The sequence below is a fragment of the Saimiri boliviensis genome, chromosome 8 (assembly GCF_048565385.1).
Source record: "Saimiri boliviensis isolate mSaiBol1 chromosome 8, mSaiBol1.pri, whole genome shotgun sequence".
In the NCBI taxonomy this organism is placed as follows: Eukaryota; Metazoa; Chordata; class Mammalia; order Primates; family Cebidae; genus Saimiri; species Saimiri boliviensis.
In genome coordinates, this window is record NC_133456.1 from 10,062,324 (window position 1) to 10,085,542 (window position 23,219).

A 23,219-nucleotide genomic window follows, 5' to 3' on the forward strand; every position below is an offset into this window, starting at 1 on the left:
GGTCCTCCATACTAGAGGGAGGCATGGAGCTAATTAAAATGCCATGACTGTTCAGCCCCAAATCATTGTAACACATGCACCAGGTCCTACCAAAATTCAGACTTGGGCAGAGAAGGGGCAGGAAGAAGGCAAAGGAGCAAACTTCCAAGCCAGGCCCACAGGCAGAGAAGGGGATTGCAGTTACCCCTTGGCCCTTCCTGGGAAACTGCTCTACCTTCCATGCTCTGTCCACTGAGAAAGAATGAGTCTAGTGAAGGCTAGGGATGGACGGTGAGGGGCAGGACAAGCTATATGCTCTGTCCCTCAGTGATCAGGCAGAGGACAAACCCTTTCCCTCCCAACCAGGTGCAGCCTCAGAGGGAAGAGAAGGTGACCATGGGCTGGCTCTAAGGTCCTTGCTGCACGGTAGGAGCCATGGCCCAGGCAATATGTCAATGAGCCAGTAAATATTGGAAAATGATTGGAGGAAGGTGAGGCCAGCTGCCTCTCCCTCAGCTAGCCCCAGGGAGCCCTTGGAGAGCAGACTGCGAGTGGCCAAGGACACCAGCTCAAGGTCACACTGGGCTGGTCTCACTGGTGAAGAGTCTGGGTGGGCCTGGAGTCCTCCTAGCCCTGGCACACCCACTTTCACAGCCCGGACAGCCAGAAGTGTGTGGAAGCACTGCCAGGACATGATGAGAACATGCTCTGCCACTGACACCACTGGCCATCTGACAAACGCACAGCCCAGAGCAGCTCACTCCCACACAAAGAACCAAGGAGACTATAAAGCCTCTTTCCAAGGTGAGAGAGTTGCAGATGTTCACATTCCTCTCCACCTAACAGGCAAAAGTCAGTGAATCACGCCAAGGTGCCACCAGGGACTGCTAGAAACTGGATTCGGAGTTCCAGTCCCTCAGACACACCTCCAGGCCTTCCGTCCCACCTGGGCCTTCCACATGCAGAAAGAAGATGGGGACTTCGGACACGACCCATGATGCAGGAACTTCTAGGAGACCCCAGTCACCAGCACTTCCCTACCACCACCCCACCCTGACTAGCACCTGCTCACCCACTCAGAAGTGCTGGCAAAAAAAGGGAAGCTCGCCCACTCACACAGGCAGCCGCAGTGCCTCAGCTACCTTGGGGACACACCACACACTCCCACCTCACCCAGTCTAAGTTCATCTCCTGGGCAAGGTGCAGGCATTTAGCCCACTCAGCTCAGGGCTCCCACAACAAAAGCAAGACTGATACACCAGGCCAAGGTTTCCCCGCGGGACCCACAGTGCCTCCCCAGCAGGTCTTTCTGAATTAGGGGAGAGAAAGAAAAGAGGTAAGAGAGAGGATCTGCACTATCCTCATTTAGTGCTTTGCACTCAAGACTTCACCCTGCCTGTGCCCTGGCTTCAGCCAGGGGTGAGGCGCACACAGAAGACAGAAGAGGTCAGGCTCAGGACGGAAGCTGACAATGGGTTCCACTCCCAGGCTACCCAGAGGCCGGAGGTTTGCTTAGAGCTAGGTGGTAGCAAACGCCAAAAAGGAGGAGGCAATGTGTGGGCCAAGGACTGGGTCACATCTCCTACATGATTTCTAGGCCCAGAAAGGGATGAGGTCTGGCTGAGGGGCCCTGGGCCTTGCCTTACTATTCACCCTGAGCTACGTAGTCCTATCCAGCCTTCTGTGCCAGGCTGGACACCCAGGCAGCTGCACAGCTAGCAAGCAGCTGTTGCATCCCACCCAAGGTGGTGGTGTCTCCTTGCTGGGTGAAGTGATGTGTGCTCATTTTTAATTATAGACACTGAAACGCACCCGCCTGCACACAGTAGTCCCTGCAAGTGGGGGCTCAGACCCTGGAGGCCTCTCAGGCAGCTGGTTTTCATGGCACGTGCGTGCTTGGGGGAGGCATAGCAGGAGGCTATAGCTATAAGGTAGCATGTTATTATTCTGCCCAGAAGCTTTCCTCTCACCCACACCAGGCTGCCCAAAAGCCTCCAGCCCAAAAGCTAAACCTGTCTGTTGGTGCTCTGGTGGCCTTGCCACAACAGCAGGGAGAGCCTGCAGAAGGGCTGGGGAGCACCTTTCCCTCTCTCTATTCTCCTCTCACAGCAGGAGAGCCCAAAGCTCTGAAAATGGCAGGGTAAGGAGACAGGGAGTAAGATAGGACTGCAGGGAGAGGAGAGAGGAAGCAGGAAGTGGCAGAGAGCACCCAGGCAAGAACCTAGAGCACTGGCTTGGCTAGACAAACGGGTGGCTTCCCTCTTGCCCAAGTATGAAATAAAGGATCTCCAGCCATACCACCCTGAATGCACCTGATCGTATCTGATCTCAGAAGCTAAGCAGGGTTGGGTCTAGTTAGTACTTGGATGGGAGACTACCTGGGAGTACTGGGTGCTGTACGCTTTTGGCCTATCACTCTCTCCGTCTTTCCCTCTTTGGCTAACCACGGTGGCTCATGCCTACAATCCCAGCACTTTGGGAGGCTAAGGCAGGTGGATTACTTGAGTTCAGGAGTTTGAGACCAGCCTGGCCAACATGGTGAAACCCCGTCTCTACTAAAAATACAAAAATTAGCTGGGTGTGGTGGCGGGTGCCTGTGATCCCAGCTACTCAGGAGGCTGAGGTAGAATTACTTGAACACGGGAGACGAAGGCTGCAGTGAGCCAAGATCGCACCACTGCACTCCAGCCTGGGCAACAGAGCAAAACTGTCTCAAAAAAAAAAGAGAAAGAAAGAAAGGGATTAGAATAGATGATCTCAAAAGAAGTGAGGAACTGGAAAGAATTAATACAAATACCATTATCTGAAGATAAGAAAACTGTACTCAGAAAACCCAAAAAGAATCAATGGAGGGAATACCACAAACATTAAGTCACAAAGGTAACTCAAGCACAGCCCATTTTTCTGTGCAACAGATCAGCCAAATAGAAAACATAATGGAAATGAGATGTAACAGCTCTCTTGGGGTCAGATCGAGCCCAGGGCCAGTCTGGGAGCCCCTGGCTGAAAAGCAGGGAATGGCAGAGGAGCCAGGAAGGCAGGTCCAGGCCTGGGTGGGAACCTGGGGAAGACTGCAGAAGGGGGAAGGTGTGAGAGGGAGTGGGGTGGGAGACGGTGTGCTGTGCCTGGCACCCCAGCCTGCTGTGCCTGCTGCCGCCACTGCCTGAAGACTTTTCATTTTCACCTCAGAGCCGGCAGCTTGCCACACAATTTACACCTCTGCTCATCTCCCTGGCACGGATGCAGGCCCTGGCTTCCTGGGTGGCCCATGGAGGAGGGCCTAGGCAGCAGTCAAGCACCAGGACAGGCTACAGTATTGAGGAGTGGGGAAACAATGCTTCCCTCTAAGCAGGCACATGGGACACAGGCTCTTAAGCATCTTAGTGCCCAGATGGACTGGGAAGCCCCTAATCCTGTAGCCATACACAGCCTTGCCTTTCTCTAGGCCCAGCAGGCCAAGATACAACACTGGCTCAGCCTTGCTCTGGCCTTCTCAGGAACAGAGGGTTGGGGAGTGTGGGAGTGCCCCAAGGGGAACACAGCTAGAGTGCTGGGTGAGTCAGCCCTGAGATCCCACTACTCTCCCTTACAAATCTGGGAGGAGAGCCACAGCCTTCCAGATGATGGTTCCACCATCGCAGGCTCCACAGCCCACCCCCTCTCCAAGATCCAGTGCTCTTAGCAGCTTGTCTGTGTATTCAAGGACCTTGAGCCCTGTCCTGCTCACAAGCTGACAAACTGGTTGCTGATGATTATCCAGCAGCAGGAAGGCTGCTCTGTACAGATGGAACTGTGAAGCCAAGCACCTGAGAGCCAGAGGAGTCAGGAATTGCCAGAGGGGAAGGACAAGTGGGCAAGAGGGGATGGAGAGGAGACAAGGGACAGAAGAGAAGGAGGGAAAGAGAAGGGCCTAATTTCTCATCTCCAACTGGTACCTCTGACCTCTTGCTCCACTCCTCCCTCAGGGAAGTCCTCTTCTTCCTACCTGCATAACTAGACAGTTAGCCTCTCCTCATCTGAGGGCTCAGCTGAAGGAGAAGTTTTCTGCTGGGGGTAGGAGGGATGCACCATGAGTTCTCTCCTTGGAATCTCTTTCCCCTCCCTAAACTTCCTGGAGAAGAGCAACAGAATTCTTCCTTGCTAAGTAAATTCCATCTGCCTGGGGAAGAAGGCTCCCTCTGGATTGGTGATAGCCCAACCCTACAGCACCAACCAGACAAGCTTCAGCCCCCAGGGTCCTGCAGGGCTGCCAAGCTATAATATCCGAGCTGGTATTTTGAGAATGGTGGCTCCCACGCCACCCCAGCAAAGGCTGGCTTTGTGCTTTCATTCCTGGGGGAGGGGCGGGAAGTAGGGTAAAGGCAGAGAGGATAAGGAGCAGGTTCCAGTGCCTAGGCCAACAAAGAGGTGAGGCCTGGCCTCCAACACCTCAATACCTAAGGGGAGCCAGGGAAGCCAAGCCCTGGTGTGACAGGAGAATGGCCTCTTGGCCTGGGGGCATCTGGGAATGAAAAGTCACTGCTACTTTCAGCTAACTTGCATTATCCTCCTGCATAATTTGGCTATGGCCTCTGGCTCTTCCTACCCATCTCCCAGGTACGGAAGAGACTTGATCTGAATCCCAGCCTGGATACTGTCACTCATCTGTTCAGAGGCCATCAGTGTCTCCCGAGTGCCTGCAGGACCCAGCCAAATCTCTTTTTTTTTTTTTTGAGTTTCGCTCTTGTTGCCCAGGCTGGAGTGCAATGGCGCGATCTCAGCTCACCACAACCTCCGCCTCCCGGGTTCAGGCAATTCTCCTGCCTCAGCCTCCTGAGTAGCTGGGATTACAGGCACGCACCACCATGCCCTGCTAATTTTTTGTATTTTTAGTAGAGACGGTGTTTCACCATGTTGACCAGGATGGTCTCGATCTCTTGACCTCGTGATCCACCCGCCTCGGCCTCCCAAAGTGCTGGGATTACAGGTTTGAGCCACCACGCTTAGGCCCAAACTCTCACTCCTCCCCTGCACTCCAGCCTCACTGCATACACAAGCCACAACTGCCACCAAGCCAGTAACTCTGCCTGACCTGCCCTTCCCACCTGGGGAACACTGCCCACCTTACAGGTGCAGCCCAAATGCCACCAACCAACAAGGGTTGTTTTGCCTTTCCCAGCGAATCTATCCCTCCCCTCCCAACCCCCAGGTCTGGCTAGGCTCTGTGGCTAGAGGAGAGGGAGGAGGAAAGAGTGCTGGAGGACTGTCACTCAGCTCCAAGTCCTGAGGCTGCCAAAAGTGCCCTCCTCCCTGAGCCAGAGCAGGCCACTTAGCAGGTGGCAGCACCAGGAGGTGAACCAGCCCTTGAAATCCAGGGAGAGAAGCCTAGGAATGGAACCGCCTCTACCTCATTGAGGGTGTAGACATAAGGCCCAATAAGGTGCCTGCAGCAGCTGCTTCCTGTGCCCAGAGCAGTTGCCAAGGCCTGCCTTAATGAGTGCCTGCTGGGCAAGCCAGTACATACCCTCTTCCTGTGCTTTGCCTCTGGCTCCCCCAGCTGTCTCCTAGACCTGAAGCCTCAGCCCCCATCTGTGACTCGCAAGGTTGGAGAAAGAAGATCAAGTGGGTGTTGGACTACAGTGCTAGCAACCCAGGCCCACCCTGGGGCACCATCCTGAGTGTACCCCAAATTGATGACACGTTCTCAGCCTCTTCGTTCCAGCCCCACTTATATACAGGACAGAGTGGCAAAAAGCATGTATCCATCAGAATGATCCTCAGCCTAGGAGACCCAGTCTGAACTCAGCCACTGCTCCATCCCTTGTCCTTGGAGCACCTTCCTTCCCTAGGCCTCAGTCTCCCCATCTGTAAAACAATGGAAATGCTGGCTTTGATTAGGACTCTATGATGCCTCCTAGCTGGTTCCTCCATGCACAGAACAATGACACACACACAAGAGACCTCAGTAAATAACTGCTGAGTAAGTGACTGAGCTAAGACGCCAAGAGGGCCTCCCATGTTAAAAATAAAGTTTGAAAACTTCCCATGTTAGCTTGGGAAAGGTGACAGGCAGGAAAGGGGAAATGACCGCAGATTTCACATTCCTGTTGGGGCTCTCTTGCCTGCATTTTTTTTTTTTTTTTTTTTTTTGAGACAGAGTCTTGCTCCATCACCCAGGCTGGAGGGCAGTGGCATGATCTCAGCTCACTGCAACCTCTGCCTCCCGAGTCCAAGTGATTCTCGTGCCTCAGCCTCCTGAGTAGCAGGGACTATAGGCATATGCCACCATGCCCAGCTGATGTTTGTATTTTTAGTAGAGACAGGGTTTCACCATGTTGGCCAGGCCTGTCTTGAACTCCTGACCTCAGGTGATTCACCCACCTCAGCTTCCCAAAGTGTTGGGATTACAGGCATGAGCCACCGCCCTCGGCCTCCTCACCTGCATTTTCCCTGCTGTGGCCTTGTTACTCTGTACTGGTGTTTTGGCCCCAGTGTGGACTCAGACCCACTCACTGACTCCCTCAGGGTCACTGAGGCAGACTAAGGGGAAACAAACACAAAGGGTTTTGCGCCTACTGGACAGAATACAGGCTGTTACCAGGCTGCTTTGAGCTTCCTCCAAGCCCACAACTCAACAGGCTGACCCATCTCCACAGGCACCCTGCTGGGGCCCATAGGCCTTAGCTCCAAGCTGGCTGCTCCACGATGCTATCACCCACCACTCAGGAGTTCAGTTACCACTACTACCCCAGGCGATTTCCAACCTGCTGCTCCCTAGGGTCCCTCCAGGTCCAGCTTCCAATCAGTCAGTCATGCTCCCTTCAAAACAAGTGCCTCTCCTTAAAGCCACTGCCCTACCTGCACAAGAGCTGGACCCTGGTGCCTCCCAGCTCCATTCACACTGCAGTTACAGCATCCTCAGGATGGAGAACAGACATGCAGTGGGCAGGACCGGAGGTTGCACCTCTCTTAGGACAGAGGTTTTCAAACCAGTAGAGCCTCAGAAGCCCCCTTCCAAACAAAAGCTCAAGACACCTGGTTTGTAAAACTTACTAGCAGAACTACTCCAGGTGAAGCAGGTAAGAGTCTAAGTATAGCCCCCGACCCCAGGCCAATAGCCCCAGGGTACCTCAGCACAGCCAGAGCAGTCAGAACTATGGTCTGGGTTCCCTGCCTTACTTCCTTACTTTTACTTCCTTCCTTCGTTTTTGTTTTTGTTTTTTTTTTTTTACGTTTTCACTTTTATTTTTTTGAGACAGAGTTTCACTCCTGTTGCCTAAGCTGATGTGCAATGGTGTAATCTTGGCTCACTGCAACCTCTGCCTCCTGGACTCATGCAATTCTCCTGTCTCAGCCTCCCAAGCAGCTGGGACCATGGACACACACCACCATGCCCAGTGAAATTTTGTTTTGTTTTGTTTTGTTTTCCTGTAGAGATCAGGTTTTACTATGTTGCCCATGCTGGTCTCAAACTTCTGAGCTGGAGCAATCCACCTGCCTTGGCCTCCCAAAGTGCTGGGATTACAGGTGTGAGCCACTGTGCCCCCTTCATTTATTTACTTACATTTGAGACAGGGTCTCAGTCTGTCACCCAGAATACAGTGCACTGGCATGATCATGGCTCACTGCAGCCTTAACCTCCCAGGCTCAAGCAATCCTCCCACCTTAGCCTCCTGAGTAGCTGGGACTACAAGTGCCTGGCTAATTTTTTTTCTGTTTTATTTTTAGAGGCAGGGTCTCACTTATGTTACCCAGGCTGGTCTTGAACTCCTGGGCTCAAGTGATCCTCCTGCCTCAGCCTCCCAAAGTGTTGGGATTATAGGCATGAACCACCACACCTAGCCTTGTCCCCTTTAAGCCCCTGGTAAGACAGTCCCAGTCAACCCAGCTGTCCCAGAATTCAGCCACCAAGGTTCCCCTCACAGGCTCACTACATCCCTCGGTGACCCTTCCCCATGTGCTATACTCCAATTTGATGGAGAATGGGCTAATGTCTGAGCTCCAGGGCCTACCTGCACTCCCCGGCCAGTCATCACATGAACAATGCCCTGTATCACCCTAAACTTGGGAGAAGAAGCTCAAACCGTTTTACAAAGACCCTCCCCTAAAACTCCCTGAAATCAGAGACCATGGAAAATGGCACTTATGAAAAAGATTCTGGACAGGTCTGAGAGAAGACAGGCATGGGGGCTTAGCTCGACCAGTCTAACACTCTTAATGGCCTTCCTTGCCAAGCAAGACAGACAGATATGAGCAAACTGCACTAGAGACCCTACACACACAATCCCACACATGGAATTCCCAAGCCCATCCCTCAGTCCTGGTCTGCTCCATGTGTCAAAAGCCTTCCCTGGACACTCATTATGACTGTGGTGAATTTGGGGGCCTCTGCCCATTGCTCTGGGCTCACATCTGGGCCCCATCTCTCTTCTGCAGGTTTGGAATTTCAAGCAAGCTCTATTCCATCCTGTAGCTGCCAGAAGACACCCCCACTCTCCCCGATGATGGCCAAGCCCACACAAGCATACCTCACAGTCTCCTTCCTGAGACTTGGCGAGTGGCCTCCTCCTGTACTAGAGGCCACCTCCTTGGACTCCAGTGGAGCACCCTGACAAAGCTGAGGCATCTTCCATATGGAGTGATGGTCACACAGTACCCAAGGATTCCTGGGGAATGACTGTTCAGCCTGGGGTCTCTTAACAGTTTACATGGAGAAAGGCAGAGTTCCAGCCCCTACAGTAGTTTGCTAGGCTGCCAAGCTGAGGAAGGCTGGCCAGAGAGCCAGAGGCTGCCATGCAAACCAGGAAAGCTGAGATCAGCCATCCCTTCCAGAATCCTGAGAGTCCTGACAAGTGCTCTCCTTGGGCCTCTCGCAGTGAACTTTAGGTCCCTCTGTCCCATGGGACTAATCTTGTCCCAGGCTCAGGGACATCTGCAACTGCCAGGACAGCAGCTGCTCTCTACCTCCCAAACCCAAAGCTAAGATCCATTCACCCCTGCCCCTCACCCAGCCCCTGGGGAGGCTGATGAGGCTGCCAAGGCCTCCCCCAACAACTCCTGGCAGCAGGGCTCCTGGCCTCCCTCACCCCTGCCAAAACAGAAAGCTGACGGCTGCTGTCAATCCATTTGAAGAATCTTCACGGCAGTCCCAGATCCAGAGAGAAAAGGAAGAGTGTACACACACGCATACACATACAGTTAAAGGCAGTCAGCTGTCAGCCCTACCAAGAGTCAGAAGCATCCAGTCTCATTAGTAATCTCCTTTCTCTGACCCCAGGGCAGTGGAAATAAAGGCAGGGATGAAGGGAGCCTTATACTCTCTCCTGGCTGTCTTCTGGGCTGAGAGGGGCACAGGGCCACCTCTGTCCACTGCAGGCTGTGACCAGCAAACTGAGATAACCCCTTCCTCATCTCTCCCCTGGATTTGCTCCCCAAGACACAAGGTCAAACTAAACACAGGGGCAGAGGCCACCCCCACACCCTGCTGCCAAAACAAGCCCAGGACCTTGTGCCATGCCTCCTCTGTGGGCAACCGGCCTCTCTCTTACTCTCCCCGCTGATGGCCAAGCCCACAGAAGCATGCCTCACAGATGTCTCTGGGAGAAGCCCCTTGCTCTCCCCCATATCCCTGGCTTCCTTGTCTCAACCCCCACTTCAGAAGCACAGTTGACAGGCTCCCATGGGAGGGGGAGGAGGGAGGAAGGGCTTCATCAAAGAGGTGACGTCAAAACCAGGCAACTTGTGAAGCTGTCAGGGGCCAGGAAATTTGGACAAAGGTGTCTAAAAATAAACCCCTGAAGCCAGGAAAAGGCTTTGGTGGTTGAGTTGCTTGCCACCACACCACAAGCCACACGCCCTGTTCTGAGGTCTGAAATCCAAGAAATCTCTTCCCAGGGGTGCCCCTCCAGATGGGCCCATGAGGTTGAGGATGGCGCAGACAGGACTGGAGAGCCCTTCCTTAGGTAAAAAGGACTCCCCAGATGCGGCACACTAAGCAGGCCTAGGCACTCGTATCTTCCTTCCTGCCATCACCGCCAGCCAACCTGCCCCCACCTCCAATCCAACCGCAGCCAGGCAAGCACATCCTGCCCAGCACCCCTTCTGGCCACCACCCTCCAGCTCACAAAGAAAACTTCCCTCTATCCTCCCTGTGTCCCTGCCCTCTACTGTGACAGCCCTCCACTTTCCAGGTCTTCTCACTCCTGATTGTTCAAACCTATCCTTGACCACCAAGGCCAGCTGGTGACCCAGGGCCTCATTTATTCATTTCTCAGCCCCAACACCAGACTCCAGGGACGTCTGAGCTCCCATTTCCATCATCAATGCCCGGTCCCTTTCCCCAAGCTGCTCTGGTGAACAAAGTTGCAAGGATCCTCCAAGTGTACCAAGCTCCCACTCCCACTGACTCTCTTGTCCTGTTCCCTGACCCCAGCGACACTGGCCACATGCTCTGTGCAGCCCTTGCTGCCACAGGCTGTCCGTTGCCTACCTGGCCCTACAGAAGCTGGGAGGCACAGGGCAACCTCCCAGGTCAAACAGTGCCAACTAGCTGATGTCCTTAAATATATCCACCAGCCTAGCCTTTTCTCAACCCTAGACCACATATACCATTGTTGACTCCACACCCCCCAACTCAGATGTCTCTCAGGTAGCTCCCCGACATAGCCCAAAAAGCTACCTTCTCCCTAAAACCAGGGCCTCCCTCAGTTTTCCACGTCAGTGAAATGGATCACTACATGCTTACCCACCTGCCCAGGCCAGAGGGGAGCAGAGCCCTCTGTGACTCCCTCACTGCCTCTCCTTCCCCAACAACCAATCCACCCAAAGTCCATCAGTTCTATCCCAAAAGAGATTGTAAATCTCCATCCCTGTCCACAACTCTATAGCCACTGGGCCTGCCCAAGCTGCCACCACTCACACTGGGATTCATGACCACCTCCTAAGCACCTCCACCTGGCCCCAGATCTGTGGTCCAGTCCTACCCTGCCCAGGGTTGGGACAGCCCATCTTGTACAGATGTGGCTCCAACTGCGTTACTTTCCTGGTTGGAACATTGCAGTGACTTCCTGCTGCATTTAGACCAAAGCTCTGCCTAGAATGTTCTTATCTCCTCTTCAAAGGCTCTTCTAGGACTCTGACTTGAGGTTATCTCCTCTGAGAGGCTATCACTGACAATTCTGTCCACGCGGTTCCCTGACTTTTCTCACCCTCTCCTTCTCTAGCACATGTCCCATTTTTGTCTGACATTTATTACCTATCTTTACCACCTCACTGTGAATGTCTGTTTCATGGACCGATGACATTTCATTCACATCATGTCCATTATAGCACCTGGCACACAGACAATAAATACAAGTTACATTAATGAAATCATTTCCAAGTCCAAACTGGGGCCATTTTCCTAGTATCCAAGTTTACAAAATGTTTAGAGGAGAGGTGTGTAACAGGGCAAGTTTTTGTTGTTGTTGTTTGTTTGTTTTAGACGGGGTCTCACTCTGTAGCTGGAGGGCAGCAGCACAATCTTGGCTCACTGCAACCTCCACCTCCAGGGCTCAAGTGATTCTCGTGCCTCAGCCTCCTGAGTAGCTGGGACTACAGGTAAGTGCCACCACACCGGCTAATTTTTTGTATTTTTGGGGTTTCAATACGTTGCCCAGGGTGGTCTTGAACTCCTGAGCTCAGATTATCAACCCACTTCAGCCTTCCAAAGTGCTGGGATTATAGGCGTGAGCCACCACACCCAGCCCAGGGCAAGTTTTAAAATAACTCTGTAGACACAGAAACCCCTCTCAGATGACCTGGTGGCTAGCTCTCCTTCCTCCAGGAAGGTTGGGCTGCCAGCATTGCCAGTGACCAAGTCAGGAAGTAAAGAAGACAGAGCCTGCCACTGCTGCCCCAGCCCTGGGCTCAGGGAGCAGGTGTATAACCCCATGCAGAGGCAGAGCCACACGCAACACGTGATTACCTGGGGCCTGCCCAGACACTGGGAGCCTCAGGTCCTTGCTTTGCAGGCCTGCAGCAGGATGAGAATAAAGTGGCCTGTCCATCCTTCTGAGCCAGGAGTGTGGGATATGCACTAAGGATGTCTTTGGTCAAAGCCAGAACCAAACTAACCAGACCAGGTTTATGAACAAGCTCTCCATGCTCTTGGGATATGCTCTGACTCCCACATATCTTGGGCACCTGAGAACCTGGCAAGTGGCTGTGGAGGGAATTCAGGAAACACCTGTCAGGACATAGGATCAGGATCACTGACCTCTGTGTTGCTGATGAGATTCTGTGAAGAGAACATGCCAACAACCTCTGCCCATCTTCCTATCTCCACAGGTACCTGTTCCATGGGGCCCAGGGTGCTGCTCTCCCAAAACCAGCTCTTCCTCCCATTCTAGGCAGTCCTCCTCAGCTCCATCCAAGGGACCTGGCTGTCCCCAAAACACACACCCCAGGCCTGTACCTCACCTTGATGTAGGTGTCCAAGGCAGGATGGACACGGCGGGTAGCCAGCCAGATGGACAGGATGGTGGTGTAGGGGAAGGTGGCTGTCACCACATGGCTGGGTGCCGGGAAGGAGAACACCTTGAAACCAAATTTCTGGTAGAGGTCGATGAGCTCAGGGGAGGGTGATTCCTCACCTTCACTCAGGATACTGCCCACAGCACAACGGCACTTATCAGGAGGCACCTGGGGAAGCAAAGCATGGGTGTGAGAGTCAGGCAAAGGAAGGAGGCCCTCATACCTCCTTCCTCCTGGGGCTGTGCCAGATCAGGCCTCAAAGAACCACCAGCACTGACAAGCCATGCAGCCCCAGATACCAGGACAGAGCTAGCTATTTTCCTACTAGAACCCACCTATGGCCCCTGCCTGTGGCATCATACTGCAGGACTCTCATCCATTTCTTCAACAACCTGCCATGCTCTGTAGAAACCCAGGGATCATGGTGAGGGGTTAGACTTGGTCTCTGTCCTCCAGGAGGCCAGGAGAGGGAAGGACAGAGAAGACCTCTGAACCATCACCCTCCACACGGCTCCACTGAGGGGGCCCTTTCACCTCCTGATGAGACCCTCTGTCAGCGCCCACTCCCCAGGGCCACCAGCAGGACTGTACAGTGGCTGATCCTGCAGCCTAGGTCCAGCACATCCCTATTAGCTCATTTCCCTCCTATCTCCTGGAGAAGAACAGGCTTCATAAGCAGAGAAATTATGGCAGGCAAGGGAGCAAAACTGAGGAGCGGGAATAAAGAGCTCAGAGCCTTCCAAGGTCATGCCCTAGGAAAGCAAGAACATGTGTGTGTGTGTTTACACACATGCTTGCAGGGTCAGAACCTGGCAAGTGGCTGTGGAGGGAATTCAGGAAACACCTGTCAGGACATAGGATCAGGATCACTGACCTCTGTGTTGCTGATGAGATTCTGTGAAGAGATCATCCTCCCCATCCCTCTAGGAGGGCCAGCTACCATCACCAGAGCCTCTAGACTTCTTCTCTAACCCATGGCCCATCCAGGGACCTATCCCACTTCCCAAGTCCCTTCCTGGCCAATAGCCAAGAACCACTGGTTCCCCTCCAAGTCTCCGTAGGTTGCTAGTACCTGCGTTTCCCATTCTGCTCCCCTCGCTACCAAACTTCCCTCCTCTGGCTCCCAGAAAACTTAGCCAGGTAAGGCTCCTGTGTGAGCCTCCAATACTTCCTAGGACTGACACAAAGCTGCAAGACCCAGTACTCATTTCTCCTCGTGGCATCAGGGGGCCTCACTTTATCTCACCTACTGCTACCTGTTTCCCATGTCAGCTTTCCAAGTGCCTAAGCCTATACCAGCCTTCAGGCTGGGCCCTCAGAGGCATATGATCTCGAATCAAAGAGATTCAGCACAGACCTTGTACCCTCAATCCTGGGTGTCGCTCAACTCTAAAGGCTCCTTTCTCCCCCTATTGAGGGCCTACTGACTCCTAAGTTTATTATTTTTTTCTTTTAAAAATAATTTTTGCCAGCAGTTCATGGTCACAGGGATGACCCCTAAGTTTAAACAGGCTACTCCCTCTACCTCCACTTACACCTCTCTCCAGTCCTCCTTTCCAGCACTGTGAAGTCATTATTACCTGTTCTCACATCTACCTCCCATTACAGCCCTTTCCAAGTCCTCTCCAAAATCCCCCGGGGGTTTCTTGGCCCTGAATGGCCTCCTCTACTCAGGCCAACCCAGCCCTTCTTTTTCGTCACAATTTGCCTGGGACTTTGGCACCTAATCCAGGCTCTCACCTCTAAGCAGGCCCTAACGGTCACCCTCAGCTGTCTGCAGCTCTGGTCCCCTTGCAGCCCCCTTGAATCCTATGGCATCCAAAACTGATTCAGAGCTTTAGTAGCAGGCAACAGGGTGTAGTGGTCAGAAACACAACTTGAGAGAGGCAGGCCAGGGGTGAATCTGAGTCGTGTGATTCTAGACAAGTCCCTTGCATTCTGGGAGCCCCAGTTCCTTAATATCTAGTTACAGAACTGTCATATTAAACAAGAAACTTCATGAGAGCTTAGCGCAGGTCCAGCATTCAGCAAGTGCTCCATAATTGTTGGTTATCAGTAGCTATAACACAGTCCAAACAACTTTCCGTGGCCTAGAATGCCAAACCAACCAAACCTCTGAATGTGCAGCTCCTCCCTGCCTGTCCTTCAGGTTTAAATGCCCTCTTGGAGAGCCTTTCAGAGTGGCTCAGTGGCACTCTCTTCTCCACCAATATTTTGCTGTAAACTCTTTTGCCCTCCACAAGTCTACCTTGCACACAGTCACTTCTCTTGGCCTGAAACTCCTCCCACCTCACCCAGAGGCGCAGGAGAGCACTGCAATACCACCTCTTGTCTCTAGATGGTGCAAATGCACTACTTCACACACCAAGACTTGACCAGATAGGAAGTTCTCTGGTGGAACTCCTGTTGACAAGCCAAGGGACAGTGCCTGCCACAAAGCCTATCGTCATGTCCCTGACCCTAGCGACCTGTGCTGTGCAAAAGAAACATCTATATAAGTCACATGGAGAAAGAGGTGGACGGTCACTCGATCTCTTTCTTTCTACCCCTGTCTTGCCTGGGTTTGAGTCCCAGAGTATTTCCTGGGAACACTTCAGCAACCCTCATGGGACTCGCAGCTCAACATCCTCTTCAGTCACCAAAAGGCACCAGAACACATGTGGTCATATTGCTTAGAACCTCTCAATGGCTCCCAATTTACCTCTAGGATGAAACTAAATTCACAAGTGCAGTAGGCAAGGCTCTTTTGGAGTGGCCCACATAAAACTGCATAAATCTGCCCACACACTCACCTTGCACTCCCTTTCTGCAGCCTCAGGCCTCAGCAGGGGCCAGAACCCAGATGGGCAGGCACCTACTGAGTGTCTGCATGGCAGAGGGAGGGACAAATCCAGTCTCTGGACCAGCCCGCCTTGCCAGCCTCCTCACCTGCCACACCCCCACACCCCCACAGGAAACTATTTGCAGCTCCCCAAACATGCCACATCCTCCCATGCTTCCTGCCTTTGCGTAAGCTACTTCCTCTGCCTGAAATGTCCTTCACCCTATTCCAGAGTCCCTTCTGCCTGGGAAACTCTTGCCCATGCTGCCAGAGTTTGGCAGTTCAACTTCTCCCTTCAAAGCTTTCTGCTGCTCTCTACCAAGCAGCATCTCTTCTCTAATCCCAAGTATCTACCAGGGAGTGAGTCTTGTGCTGTAATTGACAGCCTCGCCATCTCTCCCCACCTCTAGGCAAAAAGGTCCAGGATCCTGCACACACTTGGGGCATGCTCACACACTTGAGGCATGCTCAGAGACAGTACCTACATGCACACACAAGCCCTGCACCATAACAAACTTCCTCTCCTTCCACCTGGAGAAAAGGCAGAGGTCTTGTCACAGTGGAAGAAGGAAGCTAAGGAGGCAGGGCTTCCAGGATCCAGAAGGTGTGTGGGGCACAGTGGCTCGTTTCCTGGCCAAGCAACTCCCTAATTCCACAAGTAAGAACATTTCCTACTCCCTCCCACTGCCCTGGCTTAAGGAGCAGGCTAGAAGGTCCCTCAGCAAGCCTACTACCCATTAAGAAACCCCATGCAAAGTTGAAGCTGGGAAGCAGCTTAACAAGGCACCAGCAAGAAGATGGCACAGACTATGAAATAACCCAGGGAGTGGCAAGGTCCAGTAGCAGAGGAAGGCTTTACCAGCCTCCCAGTAAAGCCCAGACCCACCTCCAGGGGAAAGGCCTACTAAGATTGTCAAGGGCTCAGAAGGTTGGGATGTCCTGATGAGCAAGAGACCCCATCAACCTTGGCTCAGTGCAATATCTTTATTTGGGCCTAACCCTAGGACATAGGCCTGGGCCTCCCAGCTCTACCTGCCTGCTCCTCTTCCTCCCCATATCAGCTATTTCTCTGGGTACCTCTGCCCAGAATAAAAATTGGACCAGAACTAGCACCTACAAGGAATCACACCCAGGAAACAGGGCAGTGGCCAGACCCACCACTACTCGGGGTAAAGACAAGCCCATTCAGGATCTGTCCTCAAAGCAAGAGTACCAGGAAAACTGGTACTCTTGAGACATGCCAGGCCCCAGAGCATTTCCTTTGGGCTGAGAAGCCTCCTGAGTCCCATCATTGGGAGAAGAGGGCCATCTCCTTGGAACCCGAAGCTTCCAAGTATGAGCTAGTCCTAAAGCTGGCCCCACTGCCTCTTCCTGAGCAGTGTCACAGTGCCCTGCTGACCCTGTTGTGTGAGGCTATCATGAAGACAGCCACCTTAGGGCCACTGTTGAGCTAAGACCTTGCTGAGTCTGGGAATTGGACAAGACTGATTATCTTTCAGGATGCAGGAAAGAGAAATGGTATCAGCTGGCCCACCAAATGTAGTCATTGGGTTCAGGATTAATAGAAACAGCCAACCCTAGGCCTACAACCTACACAACCTGACAGGGACAGCAGCATCATCTCTCAAACCCAGGCACAGAGGGCTGCCCTTACTCCTCCCATACCAGCCCACTGACCCAGGGCTACCCAAGGTATGGGGGAAAGTAGAGGCAGGGCCCTTCATTTGCATTGGTACTCCCAAGGTAATAGAGCAGCTGCACTGGCCCATGGCTAGAGGGTTGACATGGGACCTCGTTTGCCCTCCTGGGTGCTACAGGTCAACACACCAACCCCAACTTCCCTGGGCAGCTTATGCCCAAAGGCACACAGAGACAGGTAGCAGTCAGGACATGAGCTGATGCAAATAGCCAGGCCAGAGGACAGGACCCATTCTTCAGGATCGGGAGGAAAGAGAAGAGTCAACAAGATACCAGCCCTCAAAAGTGAGTTTACTTAGAAACCTTTCAGGAACCTTCCTCTATACCCCTACACCCTCAAACAGAATCCTAACAACAGCTGATATCTGACCAGGCACTCACCACTTTCCTTAGTCGCTGCCTTCCAAGCATAAGCTCATTAAATGCAAACGGCCCTCTGTGGTTGGTACTGTTTTCAACCCTGTTACTGAGGCCCAAACAACCAAGACACTCAGCCAAGGTCACACAGCAAGGCAGTGCTGAAGTCAGGATTCAAACCCAAGCAGACCAACTTCAGAGCTGCGCCACACAACCCAGAGGCATCCAGGAGTCTGAGAAATTGGTTCTGGTGAGGAGTGGGCTGCACAATGGCTTTTCCCTGCACTGCGCCTTTTCACATGGCCCAAACAACCTGCAAGAGGCTGGAACTAGATCAGAGGCAGGCAGGGTCCCTAAAAGTACAAAGTCTCAGTGGCATGAGGTTCTCAGGAAAGACTGGATGTCAAGTGTGACACCCACCTATTAAGTGCTGGTTATTGGGCCACATCCTTATGATTTAGCTCCTACAAAACAAAAACCCTGAGGTGGGGATTCTTTTATTCTCATGTGACAGATGAGGAGACATACTCAGACAGGCCAAGTGACTCACCTAAAGTCACAAAGTGGTTAGCAGTGGAGCCCTGATTCAACCCCAGAAGGGCAAATCCAAAGCCCCCTCCTCTTACACCTCATCTCACCTCACCTTAAGGACAGTTCCAGTGGGCAGAGAGGAAGGAGTTGGTGCTTCCAGACCTGTCCCACACAGTTAACCTACTACACAGCAAATGCCTGAACTCCACCTGGCAGAAAATAACTATGGAGTAACTGGGATAGGGGGCAGCCTGGGCCCTCAGGAAACATCCCAGCCCACATTCCCATTGCCCTTGTTGAGGAGGTCAGTCCTGGGAAATCCTGCTTCCTCACTCCTTCCCTAAGCGCCTCCAAGGAGGGCAGGGAGCCCCATCTCCATCCACACTGAGGGAAGAGGGAATATGACAGGCCTACAGAATTCTCACCAGTTCAGCCCTTGCAGACCTGGTAGGCCTGGGCACTGGTTCTCATTGGACTTAGAGAAAGGGGGCTTCAACAGCAGTCTAGCTTACTAAAGGCAGAACCAAGTACCACCAGTTCCCCAACCCACTCCATGCCTGGAGCAAACACCACCTCCTAGGTGCTAGATGTAAGCAGCAAATACAGAACCACTTGGGCCAGGTAAATTGAACAGGCTGTCACACCCCTCTCGCCTCAGCCAGGCTCTCCACACAAGCAGGCAGGCTGCTTAAGCTCCAAAAACAGCAGCGCAGATGGTGGCAGCACAGGGTGGGGTAGGAGGTAGAGGGCCAGCCTGGCAGACCGGATAGGTCCACAGACACAGTGACAGCAGCCCAGCCACTAGAAACTGTCCACAGGCCAGAGCTGGCCAGGATCAAGTGAGGCACTCAGGGTCATCTTAGCTTCTCCCTTTTCCTCCAACACTGAAGGCTCCCAGAGGGACCAAGCCCAAAAAAGGGAGCCTGAAGTCACTTTCCAAGTCCCAGCACCCACCCCAGAAGCAGGACTGAGGGCAGAGCAGTTTTTCTAGCCAAGACCCTTCCCCAGCCATGCAAGGGCAGTATGGACCAGTGCGTATAGGGGAGCAGATCTGTGACTGATATCCACCTACACCTGACCCTTATCTCTAAATTCATCCCATCTCCCTTGCATACCTTGAAGAGGAATGGCCGACACTCCATGAATGCTGGGCTCTGAGGTGGGTAAGGGCACCCATGAGCCCCTGCCAGGGTCTGTCCAGTTTCCAACAGACTCCTTCCCCACCTTCCCATCCCCAACTATGCCAAGCCCTTTGGGGATGGAGAATTAAATCCTTCCTCCTGCCTCACAGGAACCACTCACCCAGACCTGCTGCCTCTTCCCATACAGGACTCCAGAGCACAGGGCTAACAGCTCTAGTAGCATCTACTATGAACAGGTCCACAGCAACTGCCCCTGTCCCACCTTAGTGGTACCCTCTCTTGTGCTACTTCCTGGGTCCACACCCAGCCTAGGTAGAACCAGCCTCCTCCCTGCCCAGCTGAGGACAGGAAGAGGCATGGCTAGGGAGCTATCTGTCACACCTCATGGGGGCAGGCAGCATCTAAAGCCAGGTGGCACCTCTCACCTGATAACTCACCACCCCACTCACAGAGCCTGACAAATCCTCATTGCCTCCCCACACTCACAGAGAAGCAGATCCTGGCTCCTGTTGCTCTGGGCTAGGGAAGGAGGACTGAGGGAGGGACATTCAACAGGTCTGCCTCTATTCTCTTTCTCTGAGAACCAGAGCATGCCCCAGGCTGCACACTGCTGGTGGAGGAAGCCTAAGGAGCAAAAAAGCTCGGGTTCTCAGCCCACTCCAGAACCAGGATGGGGCCTTTCCTCTAGGCTCCTGTCTAATACCCACACATTGGGAGGTCCTGGTCTCCACAGTACCCCAGTGCCCAACACAGAGCCTGGTACAGAGTAGGTGCACAAATATTTGTTAAATGAAAACAACAAAGTATGAAATCAGTACCTTACTCCTACTATCTGAACCTGTTTTCCCCTCCATAATATGGACTAAGGACCAGGAGGCTTCAGGTCCTTCTGGACCAGACAGTCTGTGATAGCCACGAGCACCTGAAGCCTGGGGGTCTATGGTTTCCTGAATCTGTTACAATCTCTGTCAGGCAGAGAATGCAATGACCAGCTCCCAGAGTAGATGGGGACCCAGGTGTCCCTGAGTCATCCCAGGTGCCAGAGTGTAACCTAGCTCTAAATGGGGACACAGGTGCCTTCTGGACTGACCTAGGACTGGGAGAGGCAGGATCAGAAGGGCCACTTTGACCTGTTCACTCATCCTCTGTATCAGCCAAATGTCCACAGCCATGCCAAGGGTCTAGGTTTGCTCAGTCTGACCTCTCAGCACATGTTAGCACAAATGGTTTTCCCACCCATCTTTGTTGTTGCTAAGCATCTGTTGAGGGCTAAGTCCTGGGGTAAATGCCTCACCTGTATCCCTTATCCCTTCCCAGCCTAACTATGAAGCAAGTATTTTATCATTACTCTGCAGATAAGGAAATAGAGGCTCAGAAACATTATGTGATATGCCTAAGATCATGCAGCAGAACAGTGATGGGACAGAATCAGAACTCAGGCCTGCTAGCCTCAAAGCTGTGTTCTCAGGCCACAGTCCCCAGACAAGCACCCAAGTCAGACTATGCCCAGCCAACTGTGGAGCCCAAGGGCCCACCTCATGGGGTCCACATCTCTGGGAAAGCTACAGGAGGCAGTGGCCATGCCAGAATATCCCATACCAGTGTTCTTTTATCTCACTCTTCCCTAGACCAGCCTCCAGCACTGACCCCAAGGTACCCTGCTGCCTTAGCTCTTTCCCATCCGGGAATTAGCACGTTCAACCCAAGAGGCAACATGTTGATTCCAGAATAGGCAGACACACCAATGAGGAGAAAGGCAACTGCAAGGACTCTCCTACTTTCCACTGGGGTCTTGCAGAAGGCTCTGACTGGGCCAGGTGTGGAAGGAGGGGCAGGGGTAAGCAGCGGCAGGGGCTTACACAACAGAGCCCTTGCAGGGGTGAGGGTCACACATCTGATCTAGGAGCTCCCATAGCCCACTGTCTATCTCATCCCACTCAGGATTGCGTGCTCCCGCCTTCAGTTAGTACCACCTCCTGGCGATGTGACTGCAAAACCTCAAACAATGTCGACTCATCCCTCAACCAACCCATGGCACCTCTCACCTGGGCCTTTCTATGGCCTCCTGCCTTATCTCCTTCCCTCCTCCACCTGCCCTTCAGCTAACTTCCTAAAACAAAGGTAGCAAATTGTGCCATACCCTTCTTCCCAACCTGCTGTACCTTCCCACCAACTGGCTAAGCAAACCCTTTGCCTTTCTCCACCCACCACATGTCCACTAGCCACAATTCTCCAGTCGTCCCATGTCTCCAGGCTCTTGCTGTTGCAGTTTTCTTAGCCAAGTAACCCTTCCCAACAGAGCAAAACTCTACCTATGTGAGAAGGCCCAGCTGAAATCTACCCCTTCTCTGGGCCTCCCCAGCAGACTCATGACAGCCTCCCTGAACCCACAGCTCAAAGTTCTGTGGACATCAAGCACATTGTCTTGTTGGAGAATCACTTGTGTGGGGCTGATGTGTCAGCCACACCGAGCTTCCTGAGGGCAGAGCCAGGTCTGATTCATCTCCAGAGTGTAGGTGTAGAGCAGAACCTGGCATAGAGAGGGAACCAGCACACCCTGTTTCTACTAATGGCCCAGTGAGCTCAGTCAGCAGACACTGGGTAGGCTGCAGGGCTTATCCACTTGAGCTCTCCAGGCAAGGAAATCAGAACTGGGGATTTCAAATGCTTGGTTTGGCATGGCTCAGTATGAGAGGCTGAAGAACCCTTAACAGAACTGCCAGCCCATCCAGCTGTGGGCAGCACACCCCATAACATAGCAGGAGACTACATTGGCAAGCTCTGACTCACCATAGGTTGTAAGAACAGCCAGACACCCACAGCGTGCTAGTGATGCTGGATTAGTCTTTGACTTGAGCATTCTGAACATTCTAAGTAGTTCACCTGGCTCTACTAGCCCCCCACGACATCTCCCAACTAGGCAGCTTGAGGTCTAAAGAAATGCCGTATCACTGGGTTGGGAGGCATCAGAATGGCTGAAGAGGAACAATTCCAAACCCCTCTCATGCCAAGGGGCTCCCCTCTCGACCCTCAAGCGTCTACAACTATGGCAAGAGAGTTGAGGGATGGAAAGTACAGAAACAGTAAGATGTAACCCCACAGAGTGGGCAGAATCTGAATGGCCGGGCCTTAGAGCACTGGCCCCAAATGGAGATGGAAGGAGGGATGACAAGAAGAGGCAGCAGGGCACCAAAGTCCTGGCAGAAACTAGGGACCCAAGGTGGTTTAGCTCACTGCATTTGAAAATCCACGAGTAGCCATGGGCACGGGAACCAGAGGCGGGCAAGTAGAAAGCCCAAAAATGGATGCCCAGAGGAGAAGTCCAGGCTAAATCTGGAAGGCACTTCAAGCTCACAGAGGAGGGGTCTGCAGGGCCTGCTCAAAGATTTTCCCAACCTTTCCTCAGCAACCAAAACTACCCTCCCCAAAGAAGCCCTGGCCCACCAGGTCCATCCATGGGACAGGACCCCATGGAGGCTCCTTACCATGTGGGGGTTGTCATAGTAGACAGCGATGGAGCGGAGCTTGGGGGAGATGCTGCAGCTCTCGGTGAAAAGCCGCCCAGTCTCACCATAGGGCCCCATGTGGAACTTGTAGGCCACAGTGATGTTGAGGATGGGAGGTGAGCCAGCACTCACTGCCACCCCAGCCAGCAGCCCTGAGTACCCGGCAAAGGCCAGCAGCGTCAGCAGCAGTACGAGAGTCAGGCCCCCAATCAGGCCCAGTAGTAGCAGGTCCGACATGGCTCTGGACCTCCCACACTGCACCCCAAGGCAGCTGCAAAGGAGAAAGAAGGGAGAGGAGGCTGGTAGCCTGCTCTGACAATGTGCCCACCTGCCCGCCAACCAGTTCTGGCCCAACCTCCTCAGCCCTGCCTTGAGTGCTCTGACCCAGAAAGGGGAGGGGCCAGAGGTGTTTACACATAGAGTGACCTAGAAGGGAGCTACAAAGGATGACTGAAGCCACAAGCCTCTTCATTTCTTAATCACTGTCGGTGAAGATGTCAGAGCAGCTCTACCTGTCAGCTGGCAGCCCTGGTCACACCTGGGGAAACTGAGTCACAGAGGGGCACAGGAGTGAGTTAGCCAAGGACATATTCCTGGCCCTGACAAGTCTCCCCCAGATAAGCCAGACACCCACCAACCTGCCTTGCCTTAACATTACCTCTTCCTCACCACTGCTAAGCCATGCCAACAGCC

General features: G+C 53.1%; 1 protein-coding gene and 1 pseudogene across 6 annotated transcripts in view; one reads left to right on the top strand and one right to left on the bottom strand.

Moving 5' to 3' along the window:
* Window positions 1-23,219, bottom strand: part of TEX264 (testis expressed 264, ER-phagy receptor) — a 35,668-nt gene that overhangs the window by 7,385 nt on the left and 5,064 nt on the right. For 5 of the 6 annotated variants that reach the window (XM_074403773.1, XM_010347083.3, XM_074403770.1 and 2 more), the window contains exons 2-3: window positions 22,506-22,797; window positions 12,418-12,639 (exon numbers count right to left, since the gene is read on the bottom strand). In XM_074403773.1, coding sequence (XP_074259874.1) covers window positions 12,418-12,639; window positions 22,506-22,763 — 480 coding nt within the window. In that variant the 5' untranslated portion in view covers window positions 22,764-22,797. The remainder of the gene's footprint in view (window positions 1-12,417; window positions 12,640-22,505; window positions 22,798-23,219) is intronic. The other variant, XM_010347087.3, reaches the window with a different exon arrangement.
* LOC120367291 (5S ribosomal RNA) lies at window positions 2,264-2,382 on the top strand (annotated as a pseudogene).